The sequence below is a fragment of the Aythya marila genome (genome assembly GCF_965140915.1).
Source record: "Aythya marila genome assembly, chromosome: 7".
Taxonomy (NCBI): Eukaryota; Metazoa; Chordata; class Aves; order Anseriformes; family Anatidae; genus Aythya; species Aythya marila.
This window is the reverse complement of record NC_139048.1, coordinates 17161040-17176987: the sequence shown is the minus strand read 5'-3', so window position 1 is coordinate 17176987 and position 15948 is coordinate 17161040. Positions and strand designations below refer to the sequence as shown.

The following is a 15948-nucleotide window of genomic DNA, read 5'->3' as shown; positions in this document are numbered from 1 at the left end:
GTATAAACAACCACAACAGCCCTCTCATGTAGGACTCCCCACAGCTTTGCTTACCAAGTCAAGTGGTAGGTCAGTACCCCTAGACATCTACACTAGATGTTGTATTATGACCAGTTCAAGACAGCGTGTCTTCTAAACATTATTATTATTATTTTATTTTTTTTAAACAGCAAAGCTTCAGCAAGCCCAGGGTATGGCACTGAGGCTCTGAAAATGGGTCATGTCTCAGACGTCCTGAGCTTCTGCTGTTGCTGGATCCTGGCTGCGCTCTGTCTATGCCAGTGAGACACGGAGAGAATCTTTTTATGCTTAGCTTCTTTATTTTCCTCATTAAAGAACGTGAAACTGTAATTATATTACCATGTGGTAACAAGGCGCTGTGACAAACCCCAAACCCTGCTTGCGAGTGTAATGCACACCACCGCTGAGATGATGAGGAACGGGAGCGCCACGCCGGCACCCACCCCGAAGTCCCTTATCCGTAATCCCTCATTAATTACTCGTCTACTTATTCACTCGCTGTCCTGCACCAGCCCCCTCAGGCCCGCGGACCGCAGCGCCGGGCTCGCCCTCCCCCTCCACGGCGGCTGCGCAGAGCGCGGAGCACAGCCGCGATTCCCATACGGCCGGCGCCCGCGCTCCCCGCCCGGCGCCTTTTCCTGCGCTACGGAGTTTCCGTAGCCGTGTCCTCCGCTGCCCCCGCGCGGCGCCCCCGGTCGCCAGGCGCGTTTCTATGAGGCGCCTATAAACAACATGGCGGCGGCCGCCCCTCCGGCTGCCCGCCGTCTGTAGGTGGCGCGGCGGCTGAGCGGGGCGCGGGGGCAGCGGGGGACGGCGCCGCCGGCCGCCTCCGCCCCGCTCCGTCCCGCACGCTCCCACCCCGCTCTTCGCCGGGCCGCGGCGGGGGCGGCCGGGCCGCGCTCCGCCCCGCCGTGCGGGGGTGTCTGGGCGCCCGGGAGCAGCCCCGCTGCTGCGCGAGCGGAGCGGAGCGGCGCGGAGCTCCTCGGAGCGGCTGCTGGCCCGAGGGGACGGGGTGCGGAACCGGCGAGGGGCCAGGAGCCGGGAGCGGCGCCAGGAGCGGGGCCATGTCGCTGCCGACACCCCCGACGGCCACGGCTGCCGCCGACCTCCCCCCCGGCCCCGGCCCCGACCCCGACCCCGGCGCGGAGCTGCCGCCGGGCGCGGAGCTGGGCCAGGGCAGCGCGGCCCCGCCGGGGGCCGAGGAGGAGGAAGGCGAGGGTGAGGAAGAAGAAGAGGAGGAGGAAGGGGAGAAGGAGAGGGAGAAGCTGCCGCCCCTCCCGGCGGCATCCAGCGCGGCGGCCGGGGTAGGTCGGGGCTCGGCGGGCGCTTGCTCCGCGCCCCGCTCCGGGCGGGCACCGCCGGCGGCGTCCCTCGGCTGCCGAGCCCGGGGCGGCTTTCATTCAAGTTTCTTAAAAATAACGAGCGCGCCTGGAAGCGGTGACATAACGGAGCTATAAATTCTCCCTCTACTTATAGTTCTGTAACATTTTACGACGGTCTGCTCGCTCGGGTTAGTCATGGCTGAGGATTTGCAGCGCTGTCGGTGGGGGTTTGGGAGCGGGGGCTCCGGCTCCTAATGCGCGTATGGCAGCAGCTAGCTGGGAGAAGCTCCTGTATTTTTAACTTTTTCTTTAGAAGTCTCTTCCGTTTTTTGCGTTGTGTTGAAGCCAAGATGACGGAACAGCTCGGTAAGTGATGAATGAGTTAACGCGGGTTTAAAAAACTAAATGTTGAGAAAGGTATTTGCCAGAGCAATTTAGTTTCAAGAAACCTCATTTGAGATGTTTAATCATATTTGAATTACGATTTTCTTTCTGCTGACTGTACAATATTGTGAAACATAAAATTTTCCTGGCATATGCCACTTATTGTGTATAACTCAATGTTAAAGCTTGTTGTAACTTATTCAGTCCATCAATGAAGCAAACGTTTTATCAACCCTATACTAATATAGTTATGAGACTACAGTTCAATGGTTCTGATAAGTATCAGATTTACTAGAAATTACCAGCATCAAATTACCATAATTTGAGTTTAAAAGATTGAGTGCTTAACGTTTATGACTGTCATGAAATAATTGTGATGTTGAACCAAGTAATTGTAGTCAAACTGCAAACTCCTTTGAGCAGCTCTGCCAATTTGTGTTTTGGCTAAGATGTTCCAATCTTCTGAGAGGCTTTCAGCTTCCCAAATCTGTCAGAATTTGGGAGGATGTGTTTGTTCTTGTGATTCAGATAGAGATTTGGGAGAAGGCAGTGATGGTCAAGTACCTGGGAGTGATTTTCACCTTTGATAAGGTGCAGCCTCTGAAAGGTGCTCCATTTCAGCCTTGGAATGGGAAATGCCAGTCCCTTAGAGAAGATAAACAGTGATGGGTTACAATGTGTCAGGCTTAGCTTAGGTAGTGAAAAATGCATGCAACTGATCAGCTGTGCAGCATTTCCAAGGTCCTGAAGAATCAGGAGAAGAATTTGGTTTGTGACTGGGCATCCCACATGCCTCTCTGAACTGCTGTCTGCAGGTATAAATAAGTTGTCTGAGATGACCTGCTACAGAGCAGCTCGGATCTGGCTAGGTGTGATTGTTTGTCAGATGCATGGGGGACTTTGAACTTACGGAGATGCATGCAGATCTTAATAGTATGTTACAGAGGGAGAGCTGTGTGGAAAGATGTAACAGATCTTTCCACAGCCCTGGATTTCTCTGTGTGCACCAGAAGGCTGGTTTTGGTCCAAATGTACCAAATAGGGAATGCGGATATGCTTTTGCAACACCTTTATGTGTTGAAAGAAGGTATTGGATTGTTGGTCTGCTGAGCCCTAGTGTTGACCAACCTACGCATCTAATTACAAGGTTTTGGGGAGTATGGCGTGAGGTTCATCCTATACAAAATTTCTTTTGTATTAGAAATTGTGTTTCAACATCGAAAATGAATGTTGCTGAATCAGATTCTCTCACACACTTCTAAAGACAGACATTTTCTCACTGCCATCCTCATTAAACTGGAGAAAAGTTTATAATTTGATAAGGTGACTAAAGGGGGAAATTGTCTTTAAAACTTGCTTTTTTTCTGTTAAAATTCCTTTTCTTTAAAAACAAATGCCTGATACAAATAAGAAAATACTTTCGATTATGTTTGTTTTCTCATTGTCTCTGCCTATTATTTCAAAACTTAGAGCCATCATATGATGACTTACTTTGTCTCCGTGCGAGAGTGAGCCTCAGATATCCTTGTCTCAAAACATCTCCCCAGGTTGTTTGTGCAGTTTACGTTTTCTTCCATGTGCTAAGGACCCACCATAGATTTGTGCAACATGACTATAGCTTCCTAGAAGGCAACAGGAAGGTGTGACACATCTTTGAAACTTTCTGTTCTTCACAGTAGCTCACAGCAGTTTGTGGAAAAGGTCAAAATTTGAGGGAGTCAATAGATAACCACATCATACATTAGGGCATGAGCATGAAAGATTTCACATCTGGCATTTAAGCTGGCTGAAAGTTGGAAGTGTTTATGTGACTACCACTATTGCCATTCACATCGTGGCTTTTTCTAGCCAAGGACCACATGGAGTTACTGAAGGAGGGATAACCCTTCTGTGTGTTTCTCTTTTGCTTACTTTCCTAAGGGAAGTTGTGGAGCTAAATTACTCCATTAATAAATTAATGTGGTCCTGCAACGTGCCAAGGTTTTTATGGGTTGAATAGCGGTTAAAAAATAATACATAAGGGGAGGTCGTTTGGATGTCAGTATTCAGATTCTTAAATAACTTCCCACAAATTTATTTTCACTTGCGTCCTGTAAGCAGGAACAAGTAGCGGTTTCTGTAAAGCAAAAGCAGTCTGATGTTACACCTTTCAAAATATGAATGGAAGGGAAAATTTTATTTTTTGAGTAGGCTGTTGCACTGACAGCTGCCTCTGGGTAATCTGAGCATCCTCTGTGTTTTCTGACACTCCTGGTCTTTGCTCACTACATACATATGGGTCTTGAGTGAGTTAAGTTAGGGCTGAAGAGCAAGGATTTCAGAAAGCTCTTCTAGATGGTCTTTTTGTCTCTTTTTCCGCAAGCACTCTATATGTGCTCTTTGCAAGCAGTTTGACTTGCTTTCACCATCTGGTTTCATTTCAATAATGAAAACCATAAATGTATAAAGTATAAGGCTAGTACTTCTCCAGCCTTATGGAGGGCTTAATGCTTTTGAAAAAATTCAGTAAGAAGCCAGCAGCATTGTGAGTTATTAATATGCTCTTAGAAGAGGATTAGAGGAGGATTAAAGACGGCTTTGATCCACTTCCTCCAAGCATGCCTGTTCCGTATGTGGGGGTTCAGTTTTCTGATGGCTGTGTGTTTGTAGCATTTTAGGCTCTAGAGGCTCGTTGACCTCCTACAGAGTTTTATAAGTATGACACAGTGCTGTACACTTGTCCTAGATTACTCTCCCAGGAGATGTCACAGATCCTCTTTAATGAGCATGTACTTCCCCAGTGTTCCTCCAGGGCTTTCCAGCAAAGCCTTTATCCATATGTTTGTTTAACATTGTTGGAGCTGCACTTGAAGCAGGATGGGATGCAGTGGAATAGCGCATGCAAGCTTTGCTCTTTCTGAGTGCTTCTTAGGACAGTGGCACTAAGAAGCTTTTAAAATAGCCATTCGACTATACAATTGCAGTGGCACGGCTGGAGTGAAACTGGAAAGCTGAGGAAAGGTTATGTCAGTCCAAACGGCTGTCACAGTAGCCTGCTACATAAGAGCTCCTCTTATGATTTCTCTATGATAACTGCTCCCTATTACTCATAATGAGAATCATCCAAACTCCAGGTTTTCTACCTAGAGCATGTGTTCTTGTGACATAGCAGATAAACTTTAGATCTGGATTTGTTTAAAAGTCCTTTTTCATTTAGTCACATCTTGCTGTGTTTACTCAGGATCTGGACTTCCCACTCGTGTGCCAGGTGAGTTTTAAGAAACATCTTAGTGATACTTTAAGGCTTATAGAATAATAATTTTTAAAATAGCTAATATGAAAATAGTAGCGGTAATTGCATTTTGTTTGAACATTTGTTGCATACAACGCATTTGGAGCTAGAAATTGAAAGTTGATATTTTTAAAGCTAGAAGTCCTGCTGATTGCTCAGATTTGTAATTTGCTGAGTTATAAGCCATGGAAAAATGGCTTGTTTTGACACGGTTATTTAAAATTCCTGGCAGTGTACCAACTTGCGTACACTGTAGCATGGCAGGTTTATGGGCTATATTATTACCCTCCTGGTGGTATTTCAGGATGTTGTGGTGGAAGTGAAGTGCTTTCCTCAGAACTCGGGCTGTGTATCTTAGTCAAAATCTATTTCTTTTAACAGGAAAGGGAAATGTATGGGGTTTTAAAGAAGAAAAGGATATGTTAATTATTCTGGAATTCCTACTCTCATTTGTGGGTTTGTTTTTGGTTTATAAAACTACTTTTTTTCTAACTGTGAGCATAGATACTAGATGTCAGTCAAATGAGTCTTTAGGTTAATGTAAGGCTCAAAATCACGATGTGCAAGAAGACTGTACATTTTTTTAAGTAGATCTGCCTTTGCTGGACATCCGCTGATCTCTTGGAGCTGAGATGCAAATGAAAACTTCCATCACACGACTTCTGTTGTCTTGGACAAGCCCCTTAACTTACCTGTGCTTTGCAAATTCTCTGGTGTAAATAATTATATCTAGCAGTCGCTTAGTGACTATTGGCACATTGTGTCAAACATTGATTGGCACCAACCTGTGAAAGTCTGTTGTGTTGCTTCATTTCTCTTCGCTGTTAAAACACATTAGCATTCATTCCTTAGAAAAAGTTTGAGCAGACTTCTTGGCAGCAGTACATGCTGATACTAAGCAATTTTTTATTTTTATTTTTTTTTTAGGATAGTGTTAAACAAATGTTTGTTGGATAGCCTTTCTTTGGTGGCTGCTGATGCTGAAAACTTTGAATCTGGTGTTTTTATCCAGGTAGTCAGTATTTAAATGTTAGTAGCAACAGTCTACACAGAATCTTTGTTTCCGTATTTCAGTTTTGGAGGAGTTTGCCTAAACTTCAGCATATAAGGGTTACTTGAAAAAGAAATATGTGACACTTGTATCTATTTAAACTGAGCTGGATGCAGTGAGGAATATAAAAGTATTTAGAAATTAGGACAAGAAGTTAGAATGCTTTCAACAATATATATATTTTTTTTTTCTCCTGAGTTACCTAGGGATATATTATATACTACAAACTAATGCATGAATTGTTAAATGTAATGGAATTGTATGTTACTTCTTCTGATTCAAATTAAAACAAACTTGTAGAAACATCATGTATGTCTCATTTAGGTATTAACACTCATATTTCAGGATAACAAGCATTTAAATATTCTTTGTAATACCCCATGAGTAAGATTACTCTTGCAGGAATGTATTAGCCTTTTATAGCACACTGTCATCTTAATTGCAGGGGTTGGAAAGAGGAGCGAAAAATCAGTTTTCTACTTTCAGCAATTTCATCACAACTATCAACCAAAAGAAAGAAGGCACCGGAAACAGAAATTCACCTACGCAACTTGTTATACCTAACATCAAAAATGGTAAGAGAATAAAAGCCTTGTGTTACTTAGCTACCAATCTAAGAAGGTGCTCAGTGTTCCACCAATATTTCTATTGTGATAGTGCCAGAAAACTTAGAAATCTGGATTTCATTAGATTACATTGTCCTGTACATGGTATACTCAGTAATATATATCCTCGGTAGAGGTCATGTCTTAGAGACAAGTTAGATAAGAAGAGCAAATGGACCTGAAGGATAAGTTTTAAAGAAAGATACAGATTCAGAAGTCCATTTCCAGATACTGCTTGTCGTAACTCCAGTCAGACAGTAGATTTCTCTAGAATCTGACAGAATTTTGTAGAGATTTTTTCTAAATGGGAGGGATGGCAGCGATGAGGCATGCATAGGGCTTTTAAGGGAGACTTGCTGAGAGTCCCTGCTTTTGAGTGAAAATGAAAGCCAGTGATAACAAAACTCACAGGCAAAGAATGGTAAATTCTGAAGAACTTTAAAGGTGAGAGGGAATGTTGTTGTGATATGAGGTAAAGCTAATTGATGGAAAGTTTTCAAGTGGAGCTGTGTATTCAGTATGATAGGCTAGAATCATGAAGGCTGATAAATAGTATAAGTTAGAAAAAAAACTGTGGACAGGTAATGTAAATTTCAGATTTGTAGAGAAAAAAGTGGCTTATAATGTGCAGGACTGGTTTCCTTAAAAAAAAAATCTATATTCTTGCTAGCTGTTCTGAAAATGTAAAATGGAAGATCTTTTTTTTTCGTAACTTTGCTCATGGAGTAAGGAGGTGCCTACTTTTAAAAACAAAAATGCAGGGGAAAAAAATCACTCAAACACAAAGGACAGTTATGTGTAAATGAGAGCTCGAATAGGATTTTTTCTTTTGCTCAAGTCGCTTTGTACTACACAAAGGAAATGAAGATGACTGGAGATGACCACTGAAGGCTTCTCCCACTGTTGTATGGAAGAATTTGAGGTATTGCATATTTTAACTTACCAAGGTTAAAGTAGAAGTGGTGTACTTGAGGACAGAACTCGGGGTAAGGCAAAAAGAAAATGCTGCAAAGCTGGAGAGAGCTCTGCTCATTCTTTGAAAGTATAGTAAGACCTCATTAATAAAGCCGGAAGAACCACCTTCAGGTGGTCATTTCTCTCACCTATATATTTAAGAAAAATCTTCATATGTAAACAATTGCACTATTGTTGGAGTCTGAAAGATTTCAGAGAAATAAAAAGTTTTTCTTAAACATTTTTCTCTAAAAACTTAAGTTAACATTTTTCTCTAAAGCTGCAAGTGACAGCTTGTCAGTATTAACTACACAACTTCGAAGCTTTTTAACTGAAACGTGCATTAAGCTGTTTCATGGACTACTAGATAATGTGTGTTTCATATATGAGAATTCTTAATTGTTTCCTGTCCAATTTCATCTGAATAGTTGCTTAATACAATCTTAGATTATGATATGAAAGTCTGCTGCTAACTAAAATTTAGGACAATGTAAAATTAAATCTAATCTTGTGCCAGGCAATGTGGAAAATGCAATAAGCTTTTACAGAATTCATGTTACTTCTTGCATCCAACAAGAATGGTGAACTCAAACACAAGTCTTTCTTGAAATGCCCCTGGATCTTGCTGCACATGATACTGTCCTGGCTGTAATTAATGTTACACTAGTACTTAATTTTTAATTTTCATCATCCTAATGTATGGCAATATTTATTATAGTCATGGATATGTTCTTGAAATTGAGAGCTCAATGTCTAAAATTGAGCAGGCGTTCTAGTAGTCTGTGTTAGTCAATTTTTTCTTGTATCAACAAGATTTTCCTCCTCAGTTTTTGATCATTTCCTAAGCAGTCATGCACTGCTGAGTCTTTTTACTTAATGTAACTGGGCAAACAGCCAGAAGTGATTATTTTTTCTTGTCTTGTAATACTGGATTATTGATGTTTATAAACTCAGCACATAAAGTTTCAAGTTTGTCCTCAATGGAATTCATCTGACAGATCTTAATGAATATATTTGAATCTCACACAGGCAAATAATTCTATTTACAAATAAACTGGAATTATGGCAAAGCATACAGAAGTTGACAGTATTTATTAAACATATTATTAAAACTCAGTTTTAGTATATCTAATTTAAGCAGTGTATTTCAAAGCAAACTGCATCACTGACAGGGTGCAAGTTACTAAGTTTAACACCTGCAGCTTCAATTCACTGTAAAGAGAAACGGCTTCTGTCAGCTGCTGTCTCTTCTACAGATGCAGAGAATATTTTCCTCATCTCAGTGTATTCAGCTGCTTATAATTCAATGTTTAATCCATCCAAAATTGAGAAGACAGATCAAGAGTTAACTTAAAATTACTTGTCTTGGAGCAGAAAAATAATACATAGTCTTAGTTTCTTTTAAGTTAGTTCATCTGCATAAGCAGAGTGCTTACATCGTGGTATTGTTGGGGCACCTTGGCTTGAATTAGTATGTCCACTTTTTTTTTATTGCTGCTCTTGTCTTTAAATTGTTTTAAGTTTCGGCTGTGAGATTGGACAAGGTTAAACATCAGAGCCATAATTGGGGATGGAGAACAGCCCTGATCTATAGTCTGCTGATAAATGTTAGCTGAGTTAAATCACAATGACAGCTTCTCTATCATTATCGTGAGGTAGAAGAACCTGCCTTTGTGTTTTGGGGATTTTATTAGCATATATTTCCCTGATGTGATAAATGAAGAAGGCAGGAGAGTAGTGATACTACTATTGTATTTAATTCAAAAATAAAAATTAAAAAAAAAAAAAATCAGTGTAGGCTTTGGAGTTTTTTCCTAGTTCCTGTACATCTATATTTTACTAGCTGAATGTTCATTTATATGATTGCATTGTGTTTATTGTTCTTTGCATCTTTTTTTTTTTTTAATAAGTGAGAGATCTACCACCTATTTGTCTCGATGTTAGACAAAAGCAACGAATCTCTATTGACACACTACCCCAAGAACTGAAAGCACCCATTCCTCCTGAACCTTCCCTTCCTATCCGAACCAAAACTGTGAAAGATTTCCAGTAAGTTGCACTGGTATTTCTAAAAGCATACTTTCTTTGGACTTTTTTTGTCCTAATTCGTACATCTGATTTTTCTTAACCTCAAATGAGTTACGTTCAGTTCAATAAGACAATCTCACAGTAGTAGTCGTTACTTTGTTGTCATGGTGTGATTGGTAAATCTATTACTGTGAAAATTATCAAAAGAGTTTCTCTAACTTGACATTTGTTGTTCTGTTCAATAAACAGCAAAGCTTATATTTCAGAGTTTCTGACGTTCAATGGATGTTTGGTTTTAGAACAAGTACGTACGGCTTACTTTAGGCTGGAAGTGTGTTGCTTGAGTTTGTTTTTCTTTTAATATCCTTGAGTATTTTACTGGTAGAGAAATATTGGTCAGGAAATGGGGAGGAATATTCCTAGGAAGAAGCCTGATCTATCTCCTTTTTTTTGAATAGATCTATCTATTTTTGAATAGATAGATGGGGAAAAAAAAAAATCAAAGTTGCTTCCAAAGACACAAGCATAGACTTTTGTCGTAGTTCCACTCAAGTAGGCAGCCGAGCTCCACCATAGCCACTCTCTCACTCCCCCTCCTCAAAGAGGAACGGGGAGAAAATACGATGAAAAGGGCTCAAAGGTTGAGATAAGGACAAGAAGATCACGCAGTAATTATTGTAACGGGCAAAACAGACTCGGCGTAGGGAGATAGTAAGATTTATTGCTTATTACTAACAAGCTAGAGAAGTGAGAAATAAAGGAAAGAAACCAAAAGCACCTTCCCCCCCCATCCACCCTCTTCCACCTCCTCCCCCCAAGCAGCGCAGGGGAACGGAGGAATGGGGGTTATGGTCAGTCTGTAGCGCTTCTCTCCTGCTCCTTCTCGATCACTCTTGTCCCCTGTGCTTTGGGGTCCCACCCATGGGATGCAGTCCTTGATGAACTGATCCGGCGTGGGCTTCCCACAGGCAGCAGCTCTTCCAGAACTGCTCCAGATATGGGTCCGTACCCCGGGGTCCATCCCTCAGGAGAAAACTGCTCCAACCTGGCTCCCCTACGGGCAGCAGCTCCTGCCAGGTCACCTGCTCCTGTGTGGGCTCCTCTCCATGGCCTACAGGTCCGGCCTGGAATCTGCTCCAGCAGGGGTTTTCCACAGGCCACAGCCTCCATTGGTGCAGGGCCACCTGCTCCACGGTGGTCTCCTCCATGGGCTGCAGCATGGAACCCTGCTCCACCGTGGTACTCCATGGGCTGCAGGGGGACATCCTGCTTCACCATGGTCCTCACCACAGGCTGCAGGGGACTTTTGCTCCGGTGCCTGGAGCACCTCTCCCCCTCCTCCTTCATTGACCTTGGCATCTACAAGGCTGTTCCTCACTCCTCTCACTCTCCCAGCTGTTGTGTGGCGCAGCGTTTTTTTTCCCTGTCTTAAATATGTTCTCACAGAGGCGCAAAACAACATCGCTTATTCTCTTGGCTCTGGTCAGCAGTGGGGCCCTTACCAAACATGGGGCAGCTTCTAGATCCTTCTCACAGAAGCCACCCCTATGGCCCCCTGCTACCAAAACCTTGCCACATAAACCCACTACAACTTTTCATTGCTCTTTTCCATGTTTGAAGTCTTGTGCATTCAGTGAGGAGAAGGAATGCTTTTTGATTATTCAGTGTGTTTATTTGGTGGAATACCCCTATTCAGGTGTTCTGAAGAGCTGAAATTGTTACCATATTCAGATTTTTGTATGTATTGACTTCTGTCTAATTATACAACTATCAAGAGTTTCATTCTTTCAAGTAAAGTATTAAAAAGTCTGTAGTGTTTTTGGTTTGTCCCATTGATAATTTCTTTGTGCTAGATATTAACTTTATTTTTATGACAGAGGAAGCAATCTGGAATTTGTATTGCCAGCATTATAGTTCACTAAGATAAAATTTGCTTTAAGTATTCTTTAAAATGTCTAACATTGGACAAAACAGGAACTTGCTTTACAAGGTCAATACTTAAAAGGATTTCAAGGGTAAATCCAGATTTTCTTGTCAAATAATGTGCATAGTCACATACAAAGATTAAGGATTATTTGAAAAATGGAAAGATAAATAACGTTTGTTACAGTAATAATGAAATTGACTTGTTTAGGAGCCTGTGTACTTAAATGAATAAATTAGTCTCAGAAATCTTATCATGTCAGTGTTTCTAAAACATAATTCTGTTCTACTAATGATTTGTCTTAGCATACTGAACTGTGACACCATGAATTAACATTTTGAATAAGACATTGCTCAAGTATATCAAACACAAACTATGCTTTTGTTCTCTTGTAATGCCATGATCGTATAATGACAAGGAAGATGTTAGATACTGATATTATACTTGTCTGTCTTTTAAATGTGCTTAGTGAGGAAAGCTTGGAGTTATAGCACAGTCTAAAGTCTAAGTGGCTGGGAAGATTTAGCCCTTGTTATTACCTGTCTTTTTAATGCGTTCTCTCTAGGGATGATATAGAAAAGTCAAAGTCATCAGGAGACTGGAAAGCTGTACATGATTTTTATTCTACAACATTTGATTCTTTCCTGGAGATAAATGCTGCATTTAAGGTAGAAAATAATTCATAATATTACTTAGTAGTTACCGTGATTTGGATCCTCAAAGCATTTAGATGCACATCAGTTAAAGGCTTGCAACTAGTTGCTCAAACCCACTAGGATTGTTTTATTATGATCTTACCTGCCTTTGGTACACAATGTGTTATGGCATTGATTTATTTATTCCAGTTTAAGGAACAGTATTTCAAGTCTAAGGTACTATATGTAAGGTACGTTCTACACAAATTACAGTTTAAAAATATTCAAGTTGATGCAGCTAATAGGCAAACCTGGAAACAGAAATTCCCCATCCTTTAAAAAAAAAAAAAAAAGTGATATGCATTCAAGTAGTATTGCTGCTCTGTTATGTTGGCATATTCAGTGTTCCTTGGGCAAGATCATATATTTGTGAAAAGTTTCTGAATATATGCTAAATTAATATTTCTTTCTTACTACAGAGCAAGATGTGCTTTTGATGTTTAATACGAACCTAAGCAAAATAACCTGCGACACTTAGTTACGTAATGAATATTGAATGGTTGTAACTTCATTCTTGAATGAATCGATCATCTCGTGATCGATTTACACCAAAGATAGAAGATGAACATTCTGTGCAATTTATTATTTGAGACCCTCTACATTTTAAAATAGAACAATTAGGTAATGGAGTTATGTGAATAATGTTAAAGTGTAAGATAAATGTTCTTTAGTTTCATCTTTCACACATTAATAAAAGTGCCTTAGAGTCTTATGTTTTGATAAGGAAAATAAATATATATATATCTGTATGTGTTTTGTTTAAAAGTGCTGATAAACTTTTATTTTGAAAGACATGTCAAATACTCGAAACATTTCAAAACCAAAATGTCTCGTTTATTATCCAACTTGCAGAAAGATACCAATTCTGCATTTAATACCATTGAGGACTCTGGAATCGATGCAAAATTTGTGAATGTTGTCTATGATGCCTTATTGAATACTGTAAGTAGAAAAAAAGAATTCATGTTTGATAATCTATCATTTCATCAAGTAAACTTTCTGAGAAGCAGTTTATACCAAAAGTATTTCTCAGATACGTATGATTTCTGAAGAATGTCTCCAAACATACTTGAAATTGTCCTGTGAGGATTGCCGTAAAGTCATGAAAATTGCTCTAGTAAAAGACAACAAAATTCTTGCTAGTATTAATGCAGTTCATCCTGTGGTAGATCTCAAAGAGTGCTTGGAAGAGAAGACACCAGTGTGGTGGGACACTGCGTGATGAGAGAGATGGAAAATGTGAGGATGGGAGTAGTAAAAAGTAGATACTGTGTCTAGTAAATGCAAGTCAGGAGTAGCGTAGAAATAATCTGTACGGCTTTTAAGTTGTTTGAAGTTTTGAAAGCCATGGTAGATACAACTTCAGGCCTCACCTAATAGCCTCTGAGGAAAGATATAGTCAAAGATTTCTTAGCTGGCTTGAATCACAGGCAAAACAAACTTGCCTTTTTGTACACTCTTATACCAAGCATGTATAATTTGATCAGATATGATTTTTCCCTGCTCCTTTTTCCATAGCCTCAAGATGTTCAGAAATCAGTCCTAAAGGGAATAATTAATGGTCTGCTACAAGAATGGAAAGGGTAAGGATAACCAATGTTTGCGTTGCTGTTCCAACGCTTACTTAGAACTGGTATACTTCCTATATTTTACTCTATTGTTTTAGCCAAAGAAATAAAATGTTCTCTTAAAACTTAACTTGACTCATAACTTGTCTCCTTTTGTCAGGCAAATCTAATGAGACTTAGCTTGAGCTCTGTAAGCTGACATTGAACCTCTGAGAAGCAGATCTAGCCATATATCCCCGCAGAAAATCTCAGCTGCTTGTTGCCAGGGCAGTCTTTCAGGAATCCCAACTGTGAGATGAATTAGGGAATTTATCCAGAGTAAAAGATATTCCTTCTGACCCTAACGATTATATAAGTTTTAACTTATATAATTTCTTGACTCAAAGTTTGCTTTGTAATATCATTATACCATGTAGTATCAATATCATGTTTCAGCAGCACTGAAAGGGCAGTACAGCATGCAGAAATGATTATCCAGGAGGCATGGAGAGGACAAGATCTTAGCAAGAAGTAATAGAAGTGAGAATGTAGCATACTTAGTATGATTCAAAAAGAGATGTAGCAAGAGACAGCCCTTTGTTGCAACTCATCCTTAACCCTACCTGTGGCTAGTGCTTTCTCTACTTTTTTTCTTCTACCTTTAGAGAGTAGTCAGAATCTTTGAAACTGTCCTTTCAGTGATGATCCTGAATATGGTATTCAACACGTATTGACAAAACAAAGTTAAATCCTAGGGTGTGTGATATCCTAACTATTGATGTGTATATATATTGTATACGTACAGCATTTCCAATACATTCATTGATTTGTAGGCCGCGAACAAAAGATGATCTTAGAGCATACTGTATACTTCTACAGGTAAGAAAAATACAGTATTTTTAGTTAAGTACATGTCTACTTAATTTATAATCTATAAACCAGTATACTATGCAAACAAGATACTTAGTATAACTGATAAATTTCACATTTAATTTCCTATCATGAGATTGTATTAACATATGGAAGAAGTGTAGGGTATGCATGATGGGAACAAGAGTTTAATGGCAGAGTTGATGGGGGTAAGATTGCATACATTAAACCCATGAACTGAGAACACAGGCATGCAATTGTTTCCTATCACTTAGTATTGAAAGAGCAAATGTTGTAGACGGTTATTTCCTACTTATTGTCAGATCTCCTTTATTGCTATGTTGCAACAATGATCTTTCCCAAAAGTTTCAATATATGCACTTTTTGGTATTACAGTAACTTTCACTAGTATTGCAGTTTATCCAGCAGTCTCCCTCCAATCTATCTTATGACTCCATTGTCTGATTTCTGTCTACATTAACTGATTACCTTTCCTACTAAAATTGATGAGCATTTGTAGCAAATTTCCCCTTTAAGCTTTGCTAGTGCAGATGACACCTCTCCACATGAGAGAATCTTCTGCTGTTACTTGAAAGATCAGATAGTAATTCAGTTTTTGAAGACAACAGCTTTCTTCTCTGGGGTGGCACGTTAGCTGTGAATTATGAGGAATCATTCTACAGAAAAGTGGGAGTGTGTGGACTCGTAAGAGGGAAAATAAGGAGTGCGTGGAAAGACTGGAGAATCCTTATTACTGAGATTGAAAGCTCATCATGTGGAGTGTAATTTATGTGCTATACAGTAAATGATAATCCAGAAAAAATATATTGAATACTGCCTTTGTTACCTGTGGGCTTTCTTTTGAAACACAAAAAAAAAAAAAAAAAAAAAATCCATACTTGTGCATTATAGAAGATGCAGATTTTTCATTTGAATAGAAGTTGCAAATCATTTTTTCGTAGTTTTTACCACTGTCACAGCAATTTTCTGAATTATTTTCCTGCGTAATTGTATTGACAACAACAAACATAAGAAACAGTCGTAATGACGTTTTCCCTTTATGCAGTTTGTTAACCTAACACATTTTTTTAATCTTTTTCAGAATCCTCAATTTAGTAACACTTCTACTTATGTCATCTATGCTCACTTGCTAAGACAGATAGCAGCCTTAACAGAAGCTGACCATCATTTCCTAGTGCACTGGTCTAAAAAGTAAAAAAAAACAATAAAAAAAATAAAATTAAAAATTCAATTTTTAGGATTACAATTGTTACTG

General features: G+C 39.8%; 1 protein-coding gene across 2 annotated transcripts in view; it reads left to right on the top strand.

Annotated features, from left to right (window-relative positions):
* Positions 1–799: 799 nt before the first annotated feature.
* HECTD2 (HECT domain E3 ubiquitin protein ligase 2) overlaps positions 800–15948 on the top strand; it is a 34372-nt gene continuing 19223 nt past the window's right edge. Inside the window, exons 1-8 of one of the 2 annotated variants that reach the window (XM_082765332.1) lie at positions 800–1325; positions 6495–6624; positions 9519–9657; positions 12126–12228; positions 13108–13197; positions 13774–13838; positions 14636–14681; positions 15775–15884. In XM_082765332.1, the coding sequence (XP_082621458.1) occupies positions 1086–1325; positions 6495–6624; positions 9519–9657; positions 12126–12228; positions 13108–13197; positions 13774–13838; positions 14636–14681; positions 15775–15884 (923 nt within the window). In that variant the 5' untranslated portion in view covers positions 800–1085. The remainder of the gene's footprint in view (positions 1326–6494; positions 6625–9518; positions 9658–12125; positions 12229–13107; positions 13198–13773; positions 13839–14635; positions 14682–15774; positions 15885–15948) is intronic. The other variant, XM_082765331.1, reaches the window with a different exon arrangement.